Source organism: Sarcophilus harrisii, chromosome 2, assembly GCF_902635505.1.
Source record: "Sarcophilus harrisii chromosome 2, mSarHar1.11, whole genome shotgun sequence".
Lineage (NCBI taxonomy): Eukaryota > Metazoa > Chordata > Mammalia > Dasyuromorphia > Dasyuridae > Sarcophilus > Sarcophilus harrisii.
In genome coordinates this window covers 258,527,308-258,554,314 of record NC_045427.1, presented here as the reverse complement: position 1 = coordinate 258,554,314, position 27,007 = coordinate 258,527,308, and the positions used below count along the sequence as shown (strand labels likewise).

The window sequence follows — 27,007 nt, the reverse complement described above, 5'->3', positions numbered from 1 at the left end:
TGGGTATATGAGTGAAAAGGAGACACAAGTAATATATATTAGTAGAAAAGAAAAGACTCTCTGTAAATGACTAAATGTGGGGGAGAGGTTAAGGGTAAAGGAATTATCAATGATGACTCAGAGATTAAAAACCTGAATGACAAGGAAAATTATGGTAGACTAGAAATAAAACGTTTTCAATAAAAATCATAAAGTTGTAGAAAAGGTAGGTTTACGAGGAAAAAATGATTGGTTCCATTTTAGATATGCTGAGAATAAGCTGCCAATTAAAAATCAGGATAGTGAGCATTTAGTGTAGCAGCTCTTTTTGTGCTAGCAAAGAATTGGAAAATGAGTAGATGCCCAAAAATTGGAGAATGGCTGAATAAGATGTATAGGAAGGTAATGAAATATTATTGTTCTATTAAAAAAAATGAAAAAGTTGATTAGAAAGACCTGAAAAGATTTACATGAACTGACGCTGAAAAAAAAGCAGAATCAGGAATACATTGTACAAAGTAACAACAAGATTGTGCAATGAAAAACTTGGTTCTTCTCAATGCGTCAATAATTCAAGGCAATCCCAATAAACTTTGGATAGAAGATGCCATCTACATTCAGAAAAAGAAGTATGGAGATTGAATTTAAATCAACACATGTTATGTTCACTTCTTTTTGGGTTTTTTTTCCTCTTATGATTTTTCCCTTCTGTTCAGATTTTTTCTCCTCTAACATGATTTATAAAGAAATGTATATTTTAAAAAGTCAATATTCACGTATAAGCAGAAAAAAAACACAATTAAATTTTAAAAAGGAGAAAAAGGCATACAAATTTAAGAGACATTTCTACTTCAAATGTTCATAGGGACTATTTGTACCTGACCTGTGGCAGAGCATTCCCAGTTCTTAGTGATCTGATCAGTCACAGTCAAACACATTGTACTCTGATTCCAAAATAGTAATGTCATTTTGGTCAACAACCAACCAACCTTTGGGTAAATCAAAAGTAGCTTCAAATATTTATGATCAATCAATATAGGCACAATTAAGATAATGTTTTAAGTAAAATTAACCAAAACAAGCCACTGTCCCTAAGTTTGTTCAACTTTACCACATGGCAGCAAGTGTTTTTCAGGGAAAGAGGTAAGGGAGGGGGAAAGATGTGAGTAAAAAGCAAAAAGTGAGAAGATAACCTGTTTGAATTTCCCTTATGGAGTTTTCTTGAAAAGGAACAGCTGGTGAAAGTCAGTTTAATATACCTTATTGGAGAAAGCATTAACTATAGGGGTAAACTCTATATTAATCAGAAATCTAGCTTTAAAAAATACCAAATCAAATTTTAAATGAAAATTTTAAAAACTAAATATATAATCTACAAAAAAATTTCTATCCTACACTTAAAAGTTAAACCTGATTATCTGCAGAAATTATCCACTACACATTTTAAATTGCAAGCAAGCTTTGCCATTTCTATACATTATGCTCCCCAAACTGCTGCTTCTATCAGTCACTATATGCTCAGGACATGGATTTTAATTAGTCTACATAAAATATAATTTAAAAAACAAATCTGCTACAAAATTCATAGCACCTCAAATTCAACTATAAATGACAAAGTATCCTTCCTGTAGTAATTGGCAATTTCTTTAACACTCAACTGAGACAACAGAGAGTACATAAAGAAGACAGAAAACTAGACCATAAGATCTCAATTATCCAGATATGGCATTTTCTATTAAATACTTCTAATTTAATTATTATGATTAAATCATATATATTTCAACCTACAACAAGGCTTTGAAGGGAGAGAAGAATCCAAGGGAAAATCTAGGGGAAAAGATTAAAATAAAGATCATGATCCTTCTGAGCTCCCATTATTAATCTGTTAAAATTCAATGCTTAACATGGTAAAAATCCAATATTTAATAAGGAAAATAGAAAGTATTTTATCTCAAGCTTTTTTCTACCCATTCCTCTGTTCTGATGACAGGATTCTATACCTGCAAATAGTACCACTGAAATAGCAGATTTCAGGTATATCAAACTGAACAAACCACTAAGAAAAATAAAGATCCATTCTAAATGAATGAAGAAAGAGGATGGCCTTGATGGATTATTTAATAATGGAAGTTAAACTTGAGTTGAACTGTTTGATTTATTGTCTATCCAAGTCTAGGCTGGTTATATAAATAACAAAATAGACAAAATAGATTTCAGTTAGGAGGAGAAAGGGGAAATTGAGTTTTTAGAGATCCAGGATGATCACTTTATATGTCATATTAGAAAATGTCATAAAGAATATAAAACTCTCCAGGATAATAAAGTATGGAAAAGTTTCTTTTTTAGATGAAATCATAGATGGTCACGATAATGATTAGTTAATATTTTTAGGGCTCTTTTGTTACAAATACTATACATGTTACTTATGATCCTCAACCTTGTGAGGTAGGCAAAGTGCCACAGATATTTTATTTTATTTTAGATAGGGAAACTAAGTCAGTTAATTACCTATGATTACAAAGGTACTAAGCATCAAAGACAGCATTCTAATCCAGGGCTCTTCAGGTTCCAAGTAGTACATGCTTTCCATCATATTTTACAAATTTTACAAATTAATCACAAAACATCACAAAATTAATCAAAACATTAAAGTTGGAGTTCATTTAACTGCATGATTTTTATAGATGAAAAAATTAAAAATCTAGGTCTTCTGAAAGAACCCTTGCTGACAGGATTTTTATAACACACCAAGTTGTCTCTTACTTCTCTACTGATCATAACTGACTGAATCCTTTAAGCTTCAGGAAAAACTTGAAACTACATCAGGGCTCTGGATATACTGGCTAATAAGGCACATAAATTCCTCCCTTACTTTACACTGTAGAAGTAAATAACTAGAAATTCTTAGGTTTTATTTTATTTAAGATTTTATATCAGTTTAAGAAAAAAATCACAATATCCTAGAAAAGACTGATTTGGGGCAGGCGGTAGGTTATAGTGTGAAAGATCATTGAAGCTCTAGTCAAGAAAACCTGAATTCAAATTCCAGCTGTTACTATTTGTGTAACATAACATACTTTGGCTTTACTTTCCAGAATTAGACTATACAGTGTCTTTCATACCCTGCCCATGTCAAAATCTAAAGTAAAAGCTTATGACTTCAACTTCACACTTGATCTAAAAGTCCAATTGTTTGCTTTTGATGAATTTTATTATTTGAATTTTTCATATTCATACTTTCCCTAATCATTTTCTAGGTGAATTTTCCATTCTCTTGTTCAGCTGTGTCAAACATTTTGTGACCCTGTTGGAAGTTTTCTTGCTAATGATGCTACAGTGATTTGCCATTTCCTTCGCTAGCTAATTTTACAGATGAGGAAACCGAAACAAGAGTTAAGTGATTTGACCAGGGTTACACAGGTAGTAAGTGTCTGAAGCCAGATTTGGACTCAGGAAAATGAGTCTAAATCTAGGCCCAGCCACTCTATCCACTGTGTCATCTAAGATGAAAATGGATTTCCCCCTCTTGAAGTTTTAACACTGATTTATGATTCCCCACCCACTTCCAGATTTTACAAATACTATATATATCAGAAAACCGAATAATAAGAAAGTAAATACTTTTGAGCATGCCTTCTTCATCCTTTTCAAACCTATTTCCACTAGAATACTGTTATTTTAAAGACTGACAATATTTCACTTGGTCAATCAGACTATCTCTTTGTCACATACTTATGTGCATTTTATATACTCCATAGTTAAAGGAACTTTATTACAATAACTCCTGGCAGCTTCTCTTATGATTGTTCTCACATAAGAGTGTCCCTTTTATTATTTTGTCACAATACGACAAATCAATGAAATCCATATTAAGAAATTTCTAATATTCTGCTCAAAAGGCCTCTTCTAGTCTGTCCCAACTGTCATTACAATCCTCCTTCACTGGTAGAATGCCCCACGAATGTTCATCTATTTATTTGAATGAGATTGGTAAACCATGTTACAATTTTGTGGACTACCTCTGGCAGTTTTTTGGCAACAACATTACCACCTTCCCCTGAACAATGCTTCGGTTAATGAAAACTACACTTTTTCAAATTTCATTTGATTTCAGTGTGGTAGATGGGGCAGAGCAGATTCAGATCATTCCCATTTGTAGCTTAGGTGACTTGCCTACAATCACACAGCTATTAAGTAGCAAAGCCAGGATTCAAATTTCTCTTCCAGAATCCAAGTCCTGCACTTCAACTAAACTGTTATGATTATTAAAAAAAAGTTAAAACATGGAAATATAACAGAATTAAAACTAAGTATCTGGTGTTTAATGACATCTTCAGAGTCACTAGTCAGCCAACTGCTAGACAGACCACTGTCAACAAATGGCAAATTTGTATTAAGACCTAAAACTTAAAAATCCCAACTCCTTTTCTATGTATCTTACTCCTACAATATCTAGCTTATTTTTCCTTTCTCCTCAATTTACTGCATCCCTTTGTGTCTTACTTTCTATCAGCTAATAATTGGAAGAGACCTGAAGCAAAGTATCTACATATTTTAACTATCCATAAAATTAGTTTGGTTTGGGAATATGTAACATTCAGCTTAATTTCATTCAAATGGGTACATGTTTTAACTCAACTCTTCCATGTTAAGGAAACCACCCTAGAAAGAAACAAGGTTACTCCCTACCCAAGAAATGACTGCTTTAATGAAAATAAACCCTCAAAAGTCAAAGAACAGGCTTTAAATAAAACAGCAGGGTTCTAGTAGATATTTTTGACAAGGTTAAGGGAAAGATCTAGACAATAGTAACAATATAGTCCTAATTATTTCTGGAAGAGATTTCAAGGAGAAGTCAACTAGATAATGCAGCTAGACATAAATACAGGCAATGGTGGAGGTGGTTGGGTCCAAGGTATTGGTAGGCTATACCCAAGGGGCTAGGTAAATCCATAGGAAAGGGTTGTTGCTTTGGCTGGGAATAAAGTTGTTTGGAATGGTAGTCTACGAAGAGGCTAATGGTCATAATATTAGACCTAAAAAAAAAAATCTATCCTAAGCGGTACTAAATGGTAGCTACAGGGAAAGCCTTTTCTATTATCTACCTCCTCCCTTTAGGTTTTTCTTTATGTCCTTTCTTCTCGCACACTTTCAAGAATTACATAGTTTTATTTGATATATTTACTCTTCTTTGTTCATAATTTTTAAAGTAATTCATAATTTTTAAAGTAATTTTTAAGCTTCCCAAACCCTGTCTTGAAATAAGATGACTCTTCTTAATCCTTATTAAAATTAGTCTACAAACATTAAACTCATTCAAATTATACCCCTAGGTGGAGCTGTGAACGAATCCAACCATTCTGGAGAGCAATATGGAATTATGCCCAAAAAGTTATCAAACTGTGCATACCCTTTGACCCAGCAGTGTTTCTACTGGGCTTATACCCCAAGGAGATACTAAAGAAGGGAAAGGGACCTGTATGTGCCAAAATGTTTGTGGCAGCCCTGTTTGTAGTGGCTAGAAGCTGGAAACTGAGTGGCTGCCCATCAATTGGAGAATGGTTGGGTAAATTGTGGTATATGAATGTTATGAAATATTATTGTTCTGTAAGAAATGACCAGCAAGATGAATACAGAGAAGCTTGGAGAGAATTACATGAACTGATGCTAAGTGAAATGAGCAGAACCAAGAGATCATTATATACGTCAACAACGATACTGTATGAAGATGCAATTTGACTGAAGTGGATTTCTTTGACAAAGAGACCTAATTCAGTTTCAATTGATCAATGATGGACAGAAGCAGCTACACCCAAAGAAAAAAAAAAAAAAAAACTGGGAAATGAATGTAAACAGTTTGCATTTTTGTTTTTCTTCCTGGGTTACTTCTACCTTCTGAATCCAATTCTCCCTGTGCAACAAGAAAACTGTTTGGATCTGCACACATACATTGTATCTAGGATATACTAGGACATATTCAACATATATAGGACTGCTTGCCATCTAGGGGAGGCGGTGGAGGGTGGGAGGGAAAAATCGGAACAGAAGTGAGTGCAAGGGATAATGTTGTAAAAAAAAAAAAATTACCCAGGCGTGGATTCTGTCAATAAAAAGTTACTATAATTTAAAAAAAAAAAAAAAAAAACTAGTAAGAGACCTAAAGTTAGATGACTTCAGTTCAAAACTTTATAATCACCTGTCTCAACATGGACAAAAAATTTAATGTCTCTGAGCCTCCCCCCCTCCTATTGCCCTTTTCTGTGAAATTAAGAGAATTAAATTGTAAGTTTTCTTACAAAAACAAAACAAAACAAACAAACAAACAAAAAAAAAACAAATGATACCCCTATTATATAGACCATGAGCTATAATAATCAATTCATAAAAACCTTTTAAAATTACATTACACAAGTCACAACTGAAAGAGATCTTGTTGATCATCTAAATTCAGGGACTATCAACTTTTTAAAGGAAGAACATTTTTTTTTAATTTAATAGTCTTTTATTTACAGGATATATGCATGGGTAACTTTACAGCATTAACAATTGCCAAACCTCTTGTTCCAATTTTTCACCTCTTACCCCCCACCCCCTCCCCCAGATGGCAGGATGACCAGTAGATGTTAAGTACATTAAAATATAAATTAGATACACAATAAGTATACATGAAAAGGAAGAACATTTTTTGATAATATTACGAAAATAGTTTTTGAGGAAATGTGTGTACGTATCTTCATTCCTACACTAAAATCTTAATAATTCCATACCTTGTATGTCATTGCTCAAATGTCCTTATAGAATACTCAGTAGAGAATAATCTTTTTCAATATTATCCTTGAAACAGAAGATGTCTGATTTCTAAGAACCAGCTTAACCATGGGTATTACCTAAGACTGTCCTAGAACAACTTCCTCTTTTTTCATTCTATAGGAATCTCTCTTGGATCTCATTGGCTCCCCTGGATTCAATTATTATCTCTATAAAGACGATTATTGATTTGTATTTCTAACCCTAGTCTCTTTCTACATCACTAAATGCCCTCTTAAATACCTCAAATTTATGTCCCATAGACATCAAAAACTCAATATGTCCAAAGAGAACTCATTATCAAATTTCCACATTAGTAATAATTATACCATTATCTTCCCAGTCATCATAGCTCACGACCTCTGTGTCATCCTGATTGTACTAGACTCGTACCATATATTTAATCTGTAATCAAATTTTGTCGATTCTACCTTTAAGATATCTCTCCTGTTCATTCTCTTTTTTTCCACTAAGCTATCACCCTATCTCCTTTAATATAGACTTCTGTAATAGCCTTTTAACTGGCCTCCCCACCTCAAGCCTCTCTCAGTCCAATCCATTTTATAATCTATCACCAATATAATTTTACTAAAGCATATTTCTGGACATTTCAACTTCCTCTCCCCCAAGAAACTCCTTTACCTCCAGGAAATTATAAACTCTTTGTCTGGTATTAAAAGTTCTTTATAACCTGGCCTCTTCTTACCTTTCCAATCTTCTCAAATTTTACTACTCTTGGTCCACTTTATCTTCCAACAACCCTGGTCTATTTGCTAGTCCTCAAATATGAAACTTCCTCTCATCTTTGTGCTTTTGTGCATGGCACCCCATACCTAGAATGTTCTACTCCCACACTCTTCTTCTTTTAATGCTCTATTTAAATCCCACTTATTCCGTTCAGGAAATCTTCCTAGTCCAGTTGTTAATATCTCCTCTGAAACTGCTTTCCATCTAGAGTATGCATATTTGATTGTAACTAATTTGTTTACTTGTTGCCTCCTTATAAGACCTTATTAGTAAATCCTTGTTAACTGGAACTAAATTGAGAAACTCATCAGAATATTGAGAAAGTTTTTTTCTTATAGCAACTTACAAAAAATTGCCCATAAAAACATAGTATAATAATCTGTATCTATAGAGAAAGCAGCCATACAAATCACAATGTATCAAGAATTATTTCTTCAATGTTTTCTTGGAAAGATTTTAATAACCCCACAAGTATTGGGTTTTAATTCAACTCTTAAGCTCTTGCTTAATTGGAGGCACAATTTTATTACTTTATTTATACAAGTTAAAACAATGAAATGGCCAAATACTAATTATTATTTCCAAATAGGCACTTGTTAAAATACACAGGTAGCCTAGAAATAGAAGGGAAAAAGCCTGATGAGTTTATAGCCTTCTCTCATTAGCACGTTAGTACCAGTTTATAAGATAAGTTAATTGTTACCTTAGAAAGCAATAACAAGTATTAAGTGCTTACTACAAAGACCCCTCCCCTCAAAAAAGCATAGTACATTCATTGGGAGTATGCCACATATGTACAGTTTAGAAAAATGTAAAGTATACAATGTAAATAAAGTAATGGCACTCACTATTTAGAGTAGAGTGGGAGGAACTCAGGAAAAGACGACTTACTGTAGGAGGTAACTTGTAAGCTGAATTTTTGTTTAATGGATTTTGATGACTTTTCACAATCTCCTACATTTTTCCTATGTTCCTCTTGCCCCAACCCCAACAAGCCATCCCTGAAATTTTTTGTGATAAATAATAAGAAAAGAGAAGGGAGATCTTTAGCAAATTTATCAATATAATTAAAAATTTTTGACATTCTAAATATTTCACAACCATGAACCCACTGAGCTGAGCTGTGAAAGGAACTAGGCAGAAGTAAGAAGGGATAATATCTCAGGTTCTGAAGATGAATGTTGGACATATTGTTCAGTTGTTATTCAGTTATTTCAGTCATGTCCATAAACCCCATTTGGAGTTTTCTTCATAAAGATCCTAGTGTGATTTGCCATTTCCTTCTCTAGCTCATTTTACAGATGAGAAAATGGAGGCAAACAGGGTTAAGTGACTTGATCAGGGTCACAAAAGTGACTGACACAGTGTCTGGGGCCAGATTTGAATTTTGGAAGACATCTTCCTGACTCCAGGGCTGGTACTCTACTAACTTCCCTACCCAGCAGACTCTAGGTTGAGCATGACTGAATGTAGAATGTGAAAGTATAAAAAATATTGGCTAGAACCAGTCTAGCATGAATTTTAGAGACCAAAGAGAGGAATTCTAGTTTATCTTAACTAGAGGCAATGGTGTGCCCAATGAAGTGATGATCAGACCTGTTCTTTGGGAATATGAACCTGGCAGCTATTTGAAGGATGGCATAAAGAAAGAAGAGGCTGAAAGCAAGAAGACCTATTAGAAAGCTTCAATAGGAAGAAATGATGAGGATCTCAACTAGTGTGATGGCTGAGTGGACAGAGAAAATTGGATAGGTGTGGTGGAGGTAGAACAGACAAGATGTGAGGGATTAAGGAGATGCTGAGGTTGCAAATGTGGATGGATGGATGATACTGATTTCTTCCCGAGAAACAGGGATATATAATGGGATGTGCTTCAGAGGAAAAGATAAGTTACAGTTTTAAACATGTTGAACTTGAGATGCCTGTGGGACATTCAGGTGGAGAGGATCAAGAAGATATCAGACTAGAACTCAGGAGACAGATGGGACATAGGTAAGAGTGATCAAAGAGAAGGAGAACCAGAAAAGCCAAGAACACAATACTTATGAAGTATTCAGAAGAACCAAGTGGTCAACAGTGTCAAAAAGGGATAACTAAGAACAGGCCCCTGAATTTCATTAAGAAGGAGTTATTACTAATAGCAGTTTCTAAAGAAGCAGGAATTGAAGCCAGATTTCAAGGAGTCAAAAAATGAGGTTTTTCCTAGGAGTTTGACTATGAAAAGGATAATGACAGCTTGAGACAACTTTAGAAGATAGCAGACAAGTGATGGAATTTCACAGATGGGATAGATCTGGGGATATCTGTACATATATAGGAAGGAGTCAGTGGATAAAGAAAGGCTAAATCTTTCAGCTAGTTTGCTAAATTAAGAGACAAGCTCCCAGAAGGAATGAGTTCTAGAGTTCAAACAGAGAAATTGGTATTGGCCAGAAGGGCTACTTCTTTAAAATGAGAGGAGGTTCTTGACAGAGAGAAAAAGGAAAGAAGGTAGTTGGAAAGACAACTTGCACCTTGAAAGAAGGTCTGAAATCTACTGTGGAAAGCATTATACAAAGTCAATCAGAGAAAAGTAAAAAGGTCACTGAAAAGCAGTGAGAACCCAGTGGAGATCAGATATAAATGTGTAGAGGATTCAGCAAGTACTAGTGTGTCTTTCAAGAGCACTTAAGCAGAAGTAGAAAAGATGGTGGGGAGGAGTTAGCAAGTTATAAGGAAAGGAAAGGATAGGCAGGAAGGAAAGAGTCTGGCCTTAAGGTGGATAAAGCAGACAGGAAGTATAGTAGCAACAAGGATTCAGGTCAATTGCTAAGGTTATATAGCCCAAGTGGGACACCCTAATGATAACTCAATGCTTTCAGCAGTAGGAAATGAATAGGAAAAGAAGTGGTGTTTAAGCCTAAAATATATTTCCTTCGAAGGCTAGGGATTCATTGTACATGTGTTCCATATTAATAAATATTAAAAGGATGAAACTCTTTAACTGCAAGTCAAACTGACTTCCAACTCATCTAATCTGATCCCCAAAGTTAATGAATCAGTTAGCCATAGTCAGAGGAATTGAGTCCATATCTAATGATTAGTTTGATATCTCATATCTTAGTCACAGAGCAAATGAATGACAAGAAACCAGAAACTGATACCTAGAGTCCAGTACAATCTGCACTTAAGTAATAACCTCTAGTTCAAGATGAAAATTTTTTTAATATATCTAATTCTTTAAACAGGGAAACATTCCATTTTAATACTTAAACTGGAGAACTATATTGTATGTATAATATTGTCACATTAACAAAACTTTTTAAAATATACCCTAAAAAGCCTTTGATTTATAAAGAACTTTAAAGTCACTTTTCATTAAAGTTTTATCAATTAAATATCACTCAGTTGTTTCTTACAGATAACTATCCTTATTTATCAAAATATACAATTTCTCAATGAAAGGACTATGTCATCAATTAGAACAAATGCATCCTCTGGGGGTGAATAAATATTATTAAAGTACTCTTCTAAAAGTAATATTATTATAAGGATCTTAACTATCATTCAGTGAGTTCAGCCTAAATTTGGGATAGGGTACCTTAAACCTATGAGCTGAATCTAATTCTCAGCCTAATTTCATGAAGTCCACTGGGAAAGAGCAAAGAAGTGCTCCCATTTACACTTATATTTGCAAAAAAAAAAGCTATAAACCTCACATCTTTAGTCACTACACTTAAGGCAATCTTATTTGATCATGTCACTCCCATGAAAACAAACTCATTCTTTCTTTGAGATTTGAAACTACTGTTTTTCAAACTAGAAAGCAGATTTATTTTTGTCTTTATTTATTTTCAGAATTTAGTACATAACAGGCACTTAAACATAAAAATGAATCAATCTTTGAAGGAAGACTCTCCTGAAGAGTTCTAAGATATCTGTGCTTGTTCCTATATAACTTAATTTATTTATCAATTGACATGGAAAAAGGGACAGATAAATGCTTTTCAAGTTTGTAAGACAAATTAAAATTGGCAGACAGTTAACAATCTGTATCACAAAGGCACGATCCAAAGAGATAATATACTGTAGAGCATCAGCCAAATCAAAAGACATGAAATTGAATAGGTATAAATCAAAGAACTGAAGAATTTCATATTTGGAAGGGATTTATAGGGCATCTAGTTCAATCCATATCTGTAGAGGACACCTCAGACAAATGGTTATTGAGCCTTTTGTTGAAGGCCAGTATTTGGGTCTATTCCACTTTGGAGTATCTGTTAAAAAAAGAAGCTTTTCCTTGGTGCTGTTCAATCATTCAATTGTGTCCAATGCTTCAAGACTCCATGGACCACAGCATGCCAGGCCCTTCTATCTTCTACTATCTCTCAAAAACTGCACAAATTCAGGTTCATTGTGTCCATGACAATATCAATCCACTTCACCCTTTGTCATTCCCCTTTCCTTTTGCCTTTAATCTTCCCCCAAATTAGGGTCTTTTCCATTGAGTTCTGTCTTCTCATCATGTGCCCAAAGTCGTTAAGCTTCATCTTTAGTATTTGACCTTTCAGTGAAAAGTCTGAATTAATTTCTTTTTTCACTGACTTGATCTCCTTGCTTTGACTTTGACCTTTGTTGGCCAAGTATTTTTGCTTTTAGGTATGCTGTCCAGGTTTGCCAGAGCTCTTCCAAAGAGCAAATGTCTTAATTTCATGGCTGCAGTCATCATCTGCAAGGATCTTTGAACCCAAGAATATAAAATATGACACTGTGTGACTCTATTTCTTTTCTCTCTATTTGACAAGTGATGGAATTAGCTGCCAATATCTTAATTTTTTTGATGTTAAGCTTCAAGCCAGTTTTTACACTCTCCTCTTTCAACCTTATCAAGAGCCTTCTTAATTCTTCTTCACTATCATCCAAGGAATACCATCTGTATATCCGAGATTGTTGGTTATATGCCTGGCAACACTAATTCCACCTTTGGATTCATCCAGTCTGGGATTTTGTACAAGATACTCTGCATCCAGGTTAAATAAATAAAGTTAAAATATACAGCCTTGTTGAACTCCCTTTCCAATCTTAAATCAATCAGTTGTTCCATGTCTGGTTTTGTTGCTTCTTGGCCAGAATACAGGTTTCTCAGGAGAAGGTAAGATGATCTGGTGCTCCCATCTCCTTGAGGACTTGTCACAATTTATTGTGTTCCACACAATTAAAGATTTTAGTAGTTTTTTGGAACTCCCTTTGCTTTCTCCACAATCCAAATTTTCCTTACATCAAACTTAAAACTGCTTGTTGACAAATGCTCCTAACTGTGTTGTTTAGGTGATATTTTTATTCTTATGAAAATTAATAAAAAACAACTTTCTCCCTCCCATTTACCCCTTATTTTAAAAAAGGAAAACAAGATCCTTGTAACAAATATGCACAGCCAAACAAAAGAATTCCCCCCATTGACAATGTTCTAAATTGTCCAGATCTAAAACACAAGTCCTAATCTGCACCCGAGTCCATAATTTGTCAGTAAATAAGCAATATAATTCAAAATGGCTTTCCTAAAATCACCGTCCACTGTATTGATAGTTATGTCTCTATTATACACATAAAATCAGATCTAAATAAATGAAGATATATTGTTCATGGATAAGTGAAGCCAATATAATTTTTTAAATGATAATTTTACATAACTATTCAAGGTTATCCAAATTAAACTACTAAAAACTTCTCTTTCTGAACTAGGAAAAATAATAACGTTCATGTGGAAGATTAGCAATGTCAAAGAAACCAGGAAAAAAAGATGTAAAGGAAGCAGATTCAGCAGTATTTGACCGTAAACTATATTATAAGGTAAGAGCATTGTTGAAGTATAAAATGAATAATTTTAATTATTTTAAATTAAACATTTCTTTTATAAATAAAATCCATGCAGCCAAAAATAGAAGGAATGCAGAAAAATAGAGGAAAAACTTTCATAGACAATCACTCAAATAGGATGAGATTGGATTAGAATATTGTTGTGGAAAATCAGAATATGAGAAATGATAAGCATAGTATATATGTGTGTGTGTGTGTGTGTGTGCCTGCATGTTTATATATATCTAAGTATATGCATATATATCCAGGCTTAATTTAAGCCTTTTAAGGGCAGCAATGGGGAAGTGGGGAAGGTGAAAAATATAAAACATGTATGGCAGAGAACAAAAGAAAACCTACAAGGAAGGAAAGAAAAGTTGAGCAGCTTTGAAAAGAGTATTTGTTTAGTATTTATTATACAGGTGTTTTTTTTTTTTAATGGAAATTTATTATTTTATATTGAATCCTCTTATGTAGATGGCAATTTTTTTCTTATTCTATATTTAAGTTTAAAATAAATAATAAAATTTTACCCCTCCAACAGAGTTGTCTTCTGAAGTTATTTGTCTTTACAATGCTATAATTACTGTATACATTTTTGTAATTCTTCTCCCCTTACTGTCTCAGTTCTTACAGATCTTTCCAGATTTCTGTGAAATTGTCTTCTGGGTAAAATGTTACACTTGGGGTTTAAAAAGTATCAGTCACCCAAAAAGAAATTTGGGAAGGGGTGGTTAGATAGCAATTTGCAATTTGTGTAAAAAAATATAAAGTTTTCATACCCTGCAAACTCAATAAAAGTCAAGAGTGACAATGTGGACAAAAAAAAAAAAAATCAAGCAATTTATAGGCTGCATTAAAGGAACAGCACCAAGGAAGGCAGTGATATAGTCCAGTTGTTCTCTATTCTAATTAGACCACATTTTTGTTCAGTTCTGGACATATTTAGGAAGACTTGAGATAAGATGATGGGCCAACCAGTGTTGGTCAAGGTCTCAAGATCATGCCCACGAGAGAGATGGGAGAATGAACTGGGAATATTCAGCCTAGAGTAGAGTAAGTTTTGGGAGGAGGAGAAATAATAGTTGTATTCAAGTATTTAAAGGGCTTTAAGTGCAACAGGGATTAAGATTTATTCTGCTTGATAACAGTAAGAATAATTGATGGAAGCAAATTTAAGCTTAATTTGAGGAAAAATTTAAAAATTGGAAGGATCCAAAAAATATAGCAGACTGTCTCTAGAGATGATGGGTTATTCAAATAAAGGGTCATGAGTGAATATTTTCCTTATCACTAAAGGTCTTCAAATGATGATCTTATAACCATTTGTAAGGCAGAGACTGTGGATGGGTGGATTTTTGTCTAAGTATGAATTGAACGAGATGCACTCTGTGGCTATTGCTCTGAGATTTTATGAAAAGAATTAGGGGACGAAAGATATTTAAACATTTTAATGTGAAATGCTTGCAGTGAATTAAAAAAAATCTTCACAAGAAAATTTTCAACAGTGATTCTGACTAACTCAGGAATAGAGATGATCGATGAAACAAAAGCTTGAGAAACTCAAAAGAAAAACATCCCATATAATAGAAATGGAGAAAAATTACTTTTCTTTTAGATTTAGTCTATTTCAACTTAGCTCCCAGGCCAGTGATTTGATGTTAAATAAAATTAATTCATTTAAAAAAAATTAAAATGTAACCTGTGTTTTACATGACTTCACATATATAACTGATAGCATATTCAATGCCTTTTCAATGAGTGAAAGAAAGTGGAGGGAGGAAAATTGGACCTTAAAATGTAAAAAAAACCCAAAAAAACAAAAAAACTTAAAAATAAATAAATACAACTCTAATTAAGACTAAGTCCATCATTAGCCTATGATCTTGGGTTGAGAAGTTTGAATAAATTTCTATTTGGATTTCTAGCACCTACTAAGGTACCTTCTACAATAGTTTTGTGCCCCCATAATTTGAGGCAAAGAAAACAATTCAAGGGATACTAAAAAAGCATCTAATTAAATTTTAATTGAAGAAATGATATGGGAAGGAACATCAAATTTAGGAATCTTGGATTCAAATCTCATTTCCAATACTTCCTACCTGTCTCCACTAAAGAATCATTTATTTTCAGTTTCAGTTTATTCACCTTTAAAATAAGGTTAATGCTTGCATTATCAATCCTCACAGGACTGTTGTGGAAAATATTTTATAAAATTTTAAAGCAATATATAAATGTAAATTATCACTTAAAAAATATCAGTATCTTAAGTAACATGTACTTAAGAGTAAAATATTTTTCAATGTGAAATATAAGAGAAAAATTCTTGTCTTTATCGTACTTGATTTCTTAAGAGTTAAATGCTTAACAACTCTAGATAGATTATTGTTAATTGCACAAATGATTCAGAAACAATTGATTGAAGAAAAGTTAAAAACAATTTTTCTGACGGTTTTACTTAGTGGCAATAAATGAAGTATGGGAACTGGTTTAAAGTTAATATATTCTTCTCTAAGCTCAAATTGATATTTACAACTAACAGCTCTTCCTGCTCACTTATTCAGTTCTTATTCATTTTCTTTCAAGCCAATAACTATATTCATAATCCTGGATAGTTCTCCATTTATAGCATATAAAACACACACACACACACACACACACACACACACACACACACACACACACACACTGCAACACATGGTTTTAAATACAAAAGAACAAGTCTCAAAGCCCCAAATTTTAATTATAAACTTTAATTTTTCCCATACTTAGCTCAGTCTTTAACTTCAAATTATTTTTCAATTAAATTACTATACTTCTGCTTATCTTAAATTTGCCTAAATGCCTGAACAATTAAAGAAGCAAAAGTATCCATCAATCAAATCTTCATTAAAACCTACTCTGTATCAAGCATTGTGCTAGGGATACCCAAAAAAAGTGAAACGGTCTCTATGCTTAAGGAGCTCATATATAAGGAAAACAAAAGGTAAAGGGGATAGAAGAGGGAGAAAAGATTAGAACTATGTACCCTAAAAATAGCAAAAAGGCCATTTTGTAAGAGAGAATACTGGGAAATAAGGTCGGTAAAAAGCCAGACCAGCCAAGAGTTTTAAATAACAAATAAAGGAATTTAGTTTTATCCTTAGAGCAGGGGTTCTTAATTTTTTGTGTCATGGATCCCCTTGACAATCTGATGAAACCTATGGATTCTGCAGAATAATGTTATTTAGTAAAGGAAATACTAAATCTCAGTAAGTGGTTAGTAAAAAATTAAGATGTCACTGTTTTCCTATCTAAGTTCATGGGTCCTTGAAATGGCCCCCATTGGGGTCTACAGACTTTACATTAAGAACCCTTGTCCTAAAGACATTTGGGAGACATTTAAGGGAAAGGAAATAAATATTTATATAACACCTACTATATATCAGGCGCTGATTTAAGCAATTTACAACTATTATCTCATTTGTTTCTCCCCAAAACCCTGCAAGTTAGGTGCTGTTGTTTTCTCATTTGCCCAGATTCACACAGCTAGTAAAAGTATCAGAAGCTGCATTTGAATTCAGTTCTTGAAGACTGAAGAGTTTGAGCTCTAGTTACTGCGCCACCTAGCTGCTATCTCTTGAGCACTTGTTCAGAACTAAACTTAAAAGACCATTTATTGTTGGGTAAGTGTGTAGATGATGAATTGAAGAAGGGAGATAGGAGGTGGAGTGATCGATTAAAATTTATTAGTGTCCAGCATTAAATTAACTAACTTGTTACCAAAAAATTAACTTTTCTCACATAAGCTAACTAATAAAATTAATAATCTTTAAAATAATTTGTTGATACATTTTGTTTTTCCTTATACCACTTACTAATCATACCATATCTGGTATTTGAAAGCAGCCTAGTATTTTAAGGTTTACCAACTGCTTTCCTTAAAACAGGTCTTCTGGAGTATGTACAATAAGTACCATTACCTAAAATTACAGATGAGGAAATGAAGAAAAATGACTTGCCCATCCCATAGCATTAGAATTAAGAAACATCCAATCCAGAATTTGAACCCACATCTCTTGAATGTAAGTGTGCTGACCTTTCCAAACTACCTCCCCTCTATATCTTATCAAATAACTAAAGTATCAAGAAAGTGTAAAAGGGACAAATGGGTACCTTTCATGCCATCAGCAAACTGTGTGAATTCAAAGGGTTCAGTCAACAGTTCAGTAGCACTTAGATCTAACATTTTATTACTATAAAAACTAGTGTAAGAATTCCCCTCCACAATCCCAAAATGTAAAAACTGAACAAATTACCAATGCTACAGACCATTGGAATTAAGAAATTAGTTACTTTTCCCTGGCTCTGACTATTTTTTAACCAACAATTGGTAGCCTTTAAATTGTTAAACCTACCAAACTCTCTTCTCAGAGCAGGCCAAATAATTAAGCAATTCTAATTTTCCTATCCACCTTCAATCTACCTATCTACCTATCTAATTGGTAATTTGGAGGCTTAAGGAAAAAAAGCATCAGTTTCGAAAGTGATAAAATCATAGTTTTCAGACATAATTGTCAATTCATTATATAAAGTCTGGCTTACCACAAGAAGAATGCTCTCTTCCATCTTTTGCTCTTTATGAGAAAAGCATAATTCATCATTTTTTGCCCTCTTCCAAGGGTACCAAGTATACACCTAATTATTACAATCTTACCTGACAAATGGTAGAGATTTTGGTTGTTGTTGTTGGGGAGTCATGGGACTAGAGATCTAGAGCAGGTAGGAACTTTAAAGTTCATTCAACCCAATCCCTTCAAGCTAATCTTTTTATCACAGAGATGAGGAAACTGAGGCTTAAGAGAAATCATGGGACTTTCATAAGGTCATACAGGTATTAAAAAGCAGAGCTTATATTAAAATCCCTGAATCCTAATTTGACATTTTCTTGCCTAAGCACAATAATGCCTCAAGTAAAAAGCTTACTTTGGAAAACACGGTTCAAGCTATTTAGATTAGACTATCAAGTACATTATATTGAGAAATAATTCTAATCAATCACAAATAATGCCCACATTATAAAAGTTCTATATAATTTCTTTTACCAAAGTAAATGTATTACTAGCAAAACTATGCTGCTCCTGATTATAATGTACCTGGATAATCTTATGCTTAATATTTCAGTTAATTTTTTTAAAAATCCATTATATGAATACCAAACTTACAAAAATGGCAAATATATCATAATTAATGACAAAACTTAAATATTACCATAATATATTTTAATCAGGAAATAAAAATGGAATTTGCTAAATGAATTAGTAAAACATTGTACTTTTGGATATTATTAATTTCTTTAAACTTAATATTTATTAACTTGTAATTTTATATGCAGGCAGATTTTTCTAGTGCTTCAAGTACCTCAACCTTAACCTTTATTCAGAAAAACTGCCATGTTTTATTCAATAGCATTCATTTACACAAACCATTATAGGTTTCTAGTTATCATTTATTAAGAAAGAAAGCTGAACTTTAGGTGTGATTATAATAAAAACAGTCTAAAGATAACAAATGTAGCTTTCATTCTTATTTTATCAATCTAACCTTTTTATTTTAAATCTGGTTTGCTATTAACACAATGCCTTACATACAGTAAATATTCAATAGCTAATAATTTTTAAAATAACAATCCTTTCTTAGAAATACAACTCCAAATTGAAGAGGCACGATATATCTGATGAAAGAATTGCAAAATGAGGCCCTTAGAGGCCTTCACTACAACCTAAGCACTATTCTTACTATGGAAACTCAATGGTTTCCAGTGATGGGTTTTTTTCCCCCATATTGGTAAACTGAAATGTAGGCAAAAAGGAAAATACTCTTAAGTGCAAGCTTCCTTATTATAATTAAATCCTTAGTTTTGTTGACTAAACACCTATTAAAGTCTATTAAAGTTCCCTCAAACAATGAAATCTGTGTTTCAAGGCAGTGTTTTGTTTTGTTGTTGTTTTAAACAAGAACAAAATAAAAAAGCAAGATTCTAAACAATTTTCTTTTTGGCCTTTATGATGAATCGTTTTCCTTGGTTACTCATAGAGTATAATGCTATATCATTCAGTCATTTAAATATACTCTTTTAACTAAAAGACAACTTACAACTTTCTAATTAGATTACTAGAGTGTAAAATACATTCTAAAGAACTGAATTTCACAATTAACTTATTCATTGCCATCATGTTACTGTCTAGGGGGGAAAATGTACTTGAAACATACATTCTTTTCTAGTGCAGAATATAAAATCTCTTAGTTTATTATCACGATATATAGTACATCTTTCTCATTTTAATATGGAATGGCAGTATTGTTTCTGTCCTATTAACATCAGTATTATTACATAGTCCTAATTAATAGTTCATTAGTTACGGACCTAGCCAAATTTTCAAAAATATTATTCTAACAAGACTAATATATTTAATATATCTGATGTAATTTCTAAATATTCCATTACATGGCTTAAATATTTTGAAAACATTTAATGTTAAATACTTAATACTTAAATATTTCAATTTTAAATGTCAAATTTTTAAAAATTAAAAATGCTTCAAATATTGAAATAAAACTGAGAATATTTGTTAGCTTATGTGAACTGTTAATATTAATATCATCAAATGATTAATACAAAATATAATTTGTTCTTTCTACTTGTTCCCAGGAACCTTAAAAAGAATTCCTATTTTCATTACTTCTGTTACATTTATGTCGATCCAAATTCTATGACTTGCTTTTTTGTTAACGATAGCCAAAAATGAAATTATTTTTTCATCTAAAAATATGGCCTTGGTTAAGTCAAGAGTCTTTCCCCTTCCATAAAATTCAATGAAATATTTTCGTCTAAATTCTTCGTGTGGAAACGATACAACATAAAAAATAAAATAAAATAAAATAAACAAAACAAACAAACAAAAAACCCTTATTGGACAATTCAATGGTTTTCCTCCAGAAGCATTCCCTGAAAAAGATCTTTTAAGTCTCTCAAAACAGGTCTAATCTGCTGAAGGCTGAGAGACAGTGCACTGCACTGTGAATGGACAGCCAGGTATTTTATGAATGGAGTAGATCACGTGATGCCAGCACCTCCCCGAACTGATATTTCCCACATAACTGTGTCAACATGCAGTGAACAGGGGTGGCTGTTTTTGTATGTTTCTGTATGTGAATCTATGTGTGTGTGTGTCCCTGTGTGTATTTTTAAATTTGACCTAAAACCTCGACTTTTCTTTATTTCTTCAATTGGGTTATTTTCTTCGAGACACACATCCAACAAATTCTTACTTCTTCCCTTGACAAATGCTTTCAGAATGTCCAAGGTGGTGGTGGTTTAATTACTTTTTATGAATGAAGATTTTGCTATGCAAATAAGAGCGATTCACAAAAAGAGACGAAGAGAACATGGCGGCGACTTCTGCTTCTTGGCTGCACTGACACTGCAGCAGTCCACCTTCTATACCCGCTAAGCAGAAGCAAGAGCTTTTTTTTTTTTTTTTATCTCCAGACTGCTGCTTGCTATTTCTCAAGCTATTTCGTGCTTTACAGGCCTCAAGGTTTTTAAGAGCTTGAGAATCCTCTTTCCAAGAGGTTTGTGCTGAGGAATGCATATTTTATTTAAAGGAATTTGTCTTAATGACAATTTTCCCACCCTAATATTTCTTCCCTCTGAAAGTAAAACAAAAAAATTGAGCTAAAAAATTAGGCAAAAAGTGCTTTAAAAATTAATAAGGATGGTAAAATCTCGAAGGGAATTTTCAGTCTCTAGCAATAATAATAATAATAATCTCCTCGCTGCATCACCAAATCCCCAAGCGTCAGTAGTTAAAAAGATTTAAATGTCAAAAATACTACTTTGGCAAACAGAAGTGACCAAATAAGTACAGCCTTAACCCACGATAGCTTGTAAAGAAAAGTTAATGAATGAGATCATCGGCATGTTCAGCAGTGTAAATATTGTTAAACCATTCGTGCTTCCTTTTAGGTCTGCTGACAAGAATGTCCTGAAGGGATACCATTCAAAAGAAAAATAATCCTGGAGTCTATCTCATTGATAGAGTTGCAAAATCTCAAATCTAAAACATAGATGAAATAACACAAATAAGATCCCTTCCGGTTTTCCCTTTACTCTTACTTCATCCTAAAATTGTTCAGCATCTCTCCCCACCCCCACTTTTTAAAAGTACCTTGAAGGTGGATCTTAAGAAAGAAAAAAAAAGGGGGGGGGTACTTAATCTGTATTTAGTCACTGACTCATCCAATTAAGATTCTGGAGCAGTTTGCTGCAGGATGGTGCTCCCACACATGAGTTTCCATGTGAAATAGCTATAAAGGGAAAAGGATGAATGTTCTAGATGTGTGTGTGTCGGTGTGCTTAGAGGGGGGAGTGAGGAAAAAAACCAGACTAGAGTCCTTCCATGTACTTCAATCTCACTTCTCAAAGCATCCCAACTCATGCATTCTCTGGGTGAGGGGTGGGGGTGGAGGGACCCTTCCATCCAGAATCAGTATAGCCTCCCCTCTCCCCAAAAGGAAACCAGTTCAAGGAGGAGAGACGAGGGTGGGGTGGGGGGAATGTCCTCTCCCCCTCCCCCCAATCCAAGCTCCCCAACAAGCTCCCCCAAACTCTCGAGGCGTGCAGGTGGGCAAGCTGCTTTCATTCTGGCGCCAGGGGCCGGGGGGGGGGGGGGGCAGAAGGGGCTCGCTTACTCGTGGTCAGAAGTCGCCGTCTCCTCGCTCATTTTTCCCTCACCGTGATCCGATCTGGAGATGGAGGAGTAGCAGCAGCAGCGGCGGCGGCAGCAGGAGGCGGAGCAGTAGCGGCAACAGCAGCGGCGGCGGCGGCAGCACCGAGGGGCCGGAGGCGGCGGCCGGGGGGGCGCGGGAGGAGCGGGTCAGGGACCTCACCATGGTGGACACCTCCTCCGGAGCGGTCCCCCCCTCTTCCCCTCCCGGGAACCCCGGCCGCCCCGCGGGGGGGCGGCGGCGGCGGCCACAATCTCGGCGGTATCGGTATAGGGTGCCGAGCTCCGAGCTCGCCGTTCGCTGAGCCTGAGCCCGCGCCCGCTCCGGGGACAGAAGTGGCTGCTCCGCCGCGGCGTCTCGGCGTCTCAGGCACGCGGACTGACCAACCCGGGCTCCGCGCGGCAGCGGCGAGCCCACCCCACCATCGCCCGCCTCTCGCGACGGCGGCTTCGCTCCTCGGAGCTTGCAGGGCAGGGCGCAGCAGCCGGGGTCCCCGCGGTGGCGGCGGCGGATTCCTCTAGACACGATCCAGCGGCGGGGACTCCTCCAGCGCCGAGGGATGGGGGGGAGCAGGGGGCGGTGAGTGTGTCTGCGAGTATGAGCGAGTGGGGGGAGGGAGGCAACGAGGGCGAAGCGCCCCCACCCAGCGCGGGGTGGAAGAGAGCAAGGCGCGAAAGGAGGGGGGCGCTGACGAGGGTCCCCCAAATAGGGGACCGGGTCCGAGTTAGGAGTCTGAGAGGAATGGGAAACGGGGGCGGTCCGTGCCCGTGCTCAGCAGCGGTTCCATGGACTTGCTCCCTTGCTCTCACTGGGGAGAGGGGGGCGGGGACGAAAGCTGGCGGGGGGAGGGAAGGGGGGAGGGCAAGGGGGAATCACCGGAGGGGAGGGGAAGCGAGGGGAGGAGAGGCAGCGGAAGCACGCACGCCGCCCGCTCCTTCCGCAGCCGCGGCCGTAGCCTCCGCGCAGCTTAACTCCCCGCGGCCCCCCGCCGGGGAACGACGGACGAGAAGTAGTCCCTCGCGACTTCTCTCGTGGCCGCCTGCTCGTCCCGAGAGAGAGGATTTGGGGGTGGGGGGGGAAGATTAGCAGGCCAGCGCAGATCTGGAGCTCCGAAGTGGTGTAGGGCGGAGGGGGGAAAAGAGGGAGAGGATACGGGGGAGGGCGGGGAGGAGAAAGGAGAACCTGAGCCTCCGGGAGAATCACTGCAGCCCGCAGCCGTACGCTGCCGAGCAAGTTTCAGCAAAGTAGTTCCCTCCTCCCTTCAATTTCTCAAATCGTTGTCAAGTCACTTTGGCTGGGGAAAGGGGGCGGAGGGATATATTGGATAGCCCACTCCTCGTGTGAATGTGTGTAAGTGTGTGCATGCGCGCGCTCCAAACTCTTGGCACTCAGAGAAGGGTGGGAAGGGGGAGGGAGTAGTTCCTTGCACTGGGAGCTGCTGGAGGGTGTGCATTGTTGCAGCACGTTGCCACTCCATGTGGAAGTTTCAGCCTGTTTTGGGAGAAAAATAGACGATGTCCTGCAGCATTAAGGGGAGAATCAAACTGCTCGGTAGATGGTGTTTAGTTTAGTTTGGTTGTTTGCTTTGTTTTGTGGGGTTTTTTGTTTTCTTTTCTCCCTTCCCGTCTTTTTCTTCTAGCACTAAGAACGGAACTGGCTTGAGTTTATCTCCAATTAGTGGGGGAGAGGGTAAGGGACCATGCAAACAGCACCGCCTACTGTTGTTGGGGTGACATTGCTTATAAACCCCTTCCCCCCACTTGCCCGACATTGGGTTGCCTTTCTGCCTATTTCAATCCCCCAGGACACTGGAACTCTGGTTCTTGTTGCAATGCAAGGAATATACGGTGCAGAGCATTCAACCCAGAAGGTTAAAGTGATTCTTAATGGAGAACTGGGAAAGCAGTTCATTGAAGCCTACCGTGGGCGGGTTGCATGAATCTGGCACAGCTAGAAGTACAGGAAGTAACTGGCGCTGCAAGAATGAGGTTGCATAACTGCAATACAGGAGATACCCCTATCGCATAAACGGATCCAAATGTTGTAGGACTGATTATTGGATAGGGAGCTGTGGCGTTGGTATTGTTACAGCACAATGCTTGCATTCATCTCAAAAAGTTTATGCAGAGAAACCTGATGTCGTGCTGTGAGCTAGACTCTCCATTCTGCTCTTCACTCCATTAATTCCATTATCACCTTCAACACCTAGGAAGTTTATACATTATCTAGACTTGGGAAATTAATCTCAATAGTTTATAACTTTCTGACTAGCTTCCTGGAGATCATTCTCTCCTGGTATGTGTAGTGCCTTTCTAAATGTGCCTGCTTGTGCAAGTCAGGTGGTTGCTGCTCTTGATAGCTAGGAAGGTGTAATATATTAATAATGAAAGAGTGAAAGGGACAAAAGGCAGCTACAGTCTCAGATATTAAAAGCATTGTTTTCCTAACTTTCCTTATCCCTCAGTCCTCTATAAGAGAGCATTTTCGATATTCTGTATTTACATAATTTACTTTTGGATCTGGAAGTGTATTTAAGAGTCATCTAGATCAATGACTTCAATTTAGATGAGGAAAATGCTATCCATAAAAGTCATGAATTGCCCAGCCACAGTGGTAGAACTGGGAGTTGAACCCAGACCTTCTAACTTTTAAGTCCAATGCTCAATGCTGTGAAAATCCCAGTGTCAGGTACAGGCCTTGCTCAGTAGAGAATGTTACTGTTCATTTATGCAAGGCTGTCTTTGTTCAGTCCTGCAGGGGGGAATCTAGTGGTAAGGAGCAAAGATTTAATTAGCAGAGGGAGGAATTGGCTTATAATCATACTGCTGTCCTTCTAAAGTGTTGCTCTGGAAAACCTCCAACTGTGAACACTGCACCTGGTTCTCACCTCCAGGCTAAATCCACTTCTAATATTCACTAGTTGGCCCTTGCCCAAATTATAAACCCTTTTATAGGTAGGAAAGACCCCTAGGGAATTATGGTGGCCTTCAAAAGACACTCCTCTCTTAAAATAGACCAGCACATCAAGTCCTCTGGCAACAGGTAGATGCTTGCACTAGATTAGGGCAAAAGTTAGACTTCCACACATTACAGTTCTCTGTGGAGTATAAGGAAGGGAAATCTTAGATTTCCTTTAATAAATACAAGGGAGAGCTCTGGTGAAAAGAATTTGATCTTGAGTTCCATTTGTTCCATTAAACTCTTTCCTGCCCAGACATAATCACCAAGCAACTTGCCTCTTTTTGTTTGTTCCTCTTCATTTACATTTTCATGACATCAATTCTTGATGCTTCAACACCTCACATAGAATGTGAACTCCTGGAAGGTAGGGACTGTCTTTTGTATCCTCAGGGTTTAGTACAATGCCTGGCATATTGTAGGTGCTTAATAAATGTTTGTTGATTGTTAGGCATCTACCTTAAATCTAATAGGTTCAATACCATAGTTCTCAAATTCCCATAATGTGCTACTTTTGCTGATTAACTGGAAGACATTGGATCAAAGCAAACAACATAAAATAGGTTATGAAAAAGATTCTATCAATCTATGCTCTCCCTTGATCACACTGAGGAAGAGAACATCATAACAGCATCTACCTCAAGGGGTTGCTTTGAACACCAAATAAGATACAATTTGTAAAGCCCTAAGAATCATTTCTAGCATATAGTAGGTACTTAATAAATGCTGGTTTCCATCCCCACTGTATAAAAAAATGCAAAAAATTAGGGCAACCAACATGACTATTTGTCTGCCTTCTGTATTTCTAGTGCCTTTTTTCAATATCACCAAGCAAGGCGCATTCTCTGCTCATCTGAAATTCTCTGCTTCTCTATCTATTGAACTGTTCTCTTCTGCCCACTATTGAGTTATTGCTCAGTGGTGACTCCATTTGGGTTTTCTTGACAAAGATACTAGTTTGACATTTCCATCTTCAGCTTATTTTACAAATGAAGAACTGAAGCAAACAGGATAGAATGACTTGCCTGGGGTCAGATAGATATTAAGTATCTGGGGCCAGATTTGAACTTACAGTCTTTCTGACTTTAGGCCTGGTACCCAGCAAAGGCACCATCTAGTTGCCCATTTTACTACTGATTACAGGTTAGGTCCTTGCTATGTTCTGCTATCTTCTATTGGTCTGGGAGAAGAGCTTTGTAGCTGTTTTAGCTCATAGCCTAATGGGCTGTTTTATCATATAGGCACTTTTTGGTAACACCCAGTCAAAATCCATTACTCAGAGAATCTCTTAGTCAGTTTAAAGCTGTCTTTTGAACTCTCTGTTTCTGTCTTGCCTGCCATTCCATTGCCTCACCTTAAAGTTAGACAATCTTTTCAGTTTCTGTTTTTCATGATATTTGGTATTCATACATGTCTCATTCTAGGAATATAACTGAATTTGTCATATGATAGATTAGTAAAGCATTTCTCTTTTTTCCCCTGCACAATCCTGGTGTTCCAAACAATTAAGATAGAGACTTTAATGTTGGGATCTGGGAAGGTCTCGCTTAAAATTCAAAATAAGCTTGTATTTGCTATGAGATTACCCCCATACAGGTACTGGGGGAGAGAGGAGGGCACAGGAAATTAGGTGTTTCTTGATCCTTTCTCTGCCTACCACAACTCTTAACCTAGATCTGCTTCCACCACATCCCTTTAGTCCCTTCTCTTTCCCCCATATTCAGTGCTAGGTGCTTTCTCGTTCTAACATATATTCATCAAAATCTTCCTTCACATTATATTTCCTTCAGTACACATAATCTCTTCACAATTCTATCTCCTTTCATAAGATATCTCCAAAACTTATATTCCACTTTTCTTCTTTCCCACCAAAAATACGGTTTTTATTCACACCTATCAAATCCCACCCCCT

General features: G+C 36.3%; 1 protein-coding gene across 1 annotated transcript in view; it reads right to left on the bottom strand.

The window, feature by feature from the left end:
- SPRED1 (sprouty related EVH1 domain containing 1) overlaps positions 1-22,217 on the bottom strand; it is a 123,583-nt gene extending 101,366 nt beyond the window's left edge. Inside the window, exon 1 of the mRNA XM_031952066.1 lies at positions 22,102-22,217. Coding sequence (XP_031807926.1) covers positions 22,102-22,133 — 32 coding nt within the window. The 5' untranslated portion in view covers positions 22,134-22,217. The remainder of the gene's footprint in view (positions 1-22,101) is intronic.
- Positions 22,218-27,007: the final 4,790 nt, after the last annotated feature.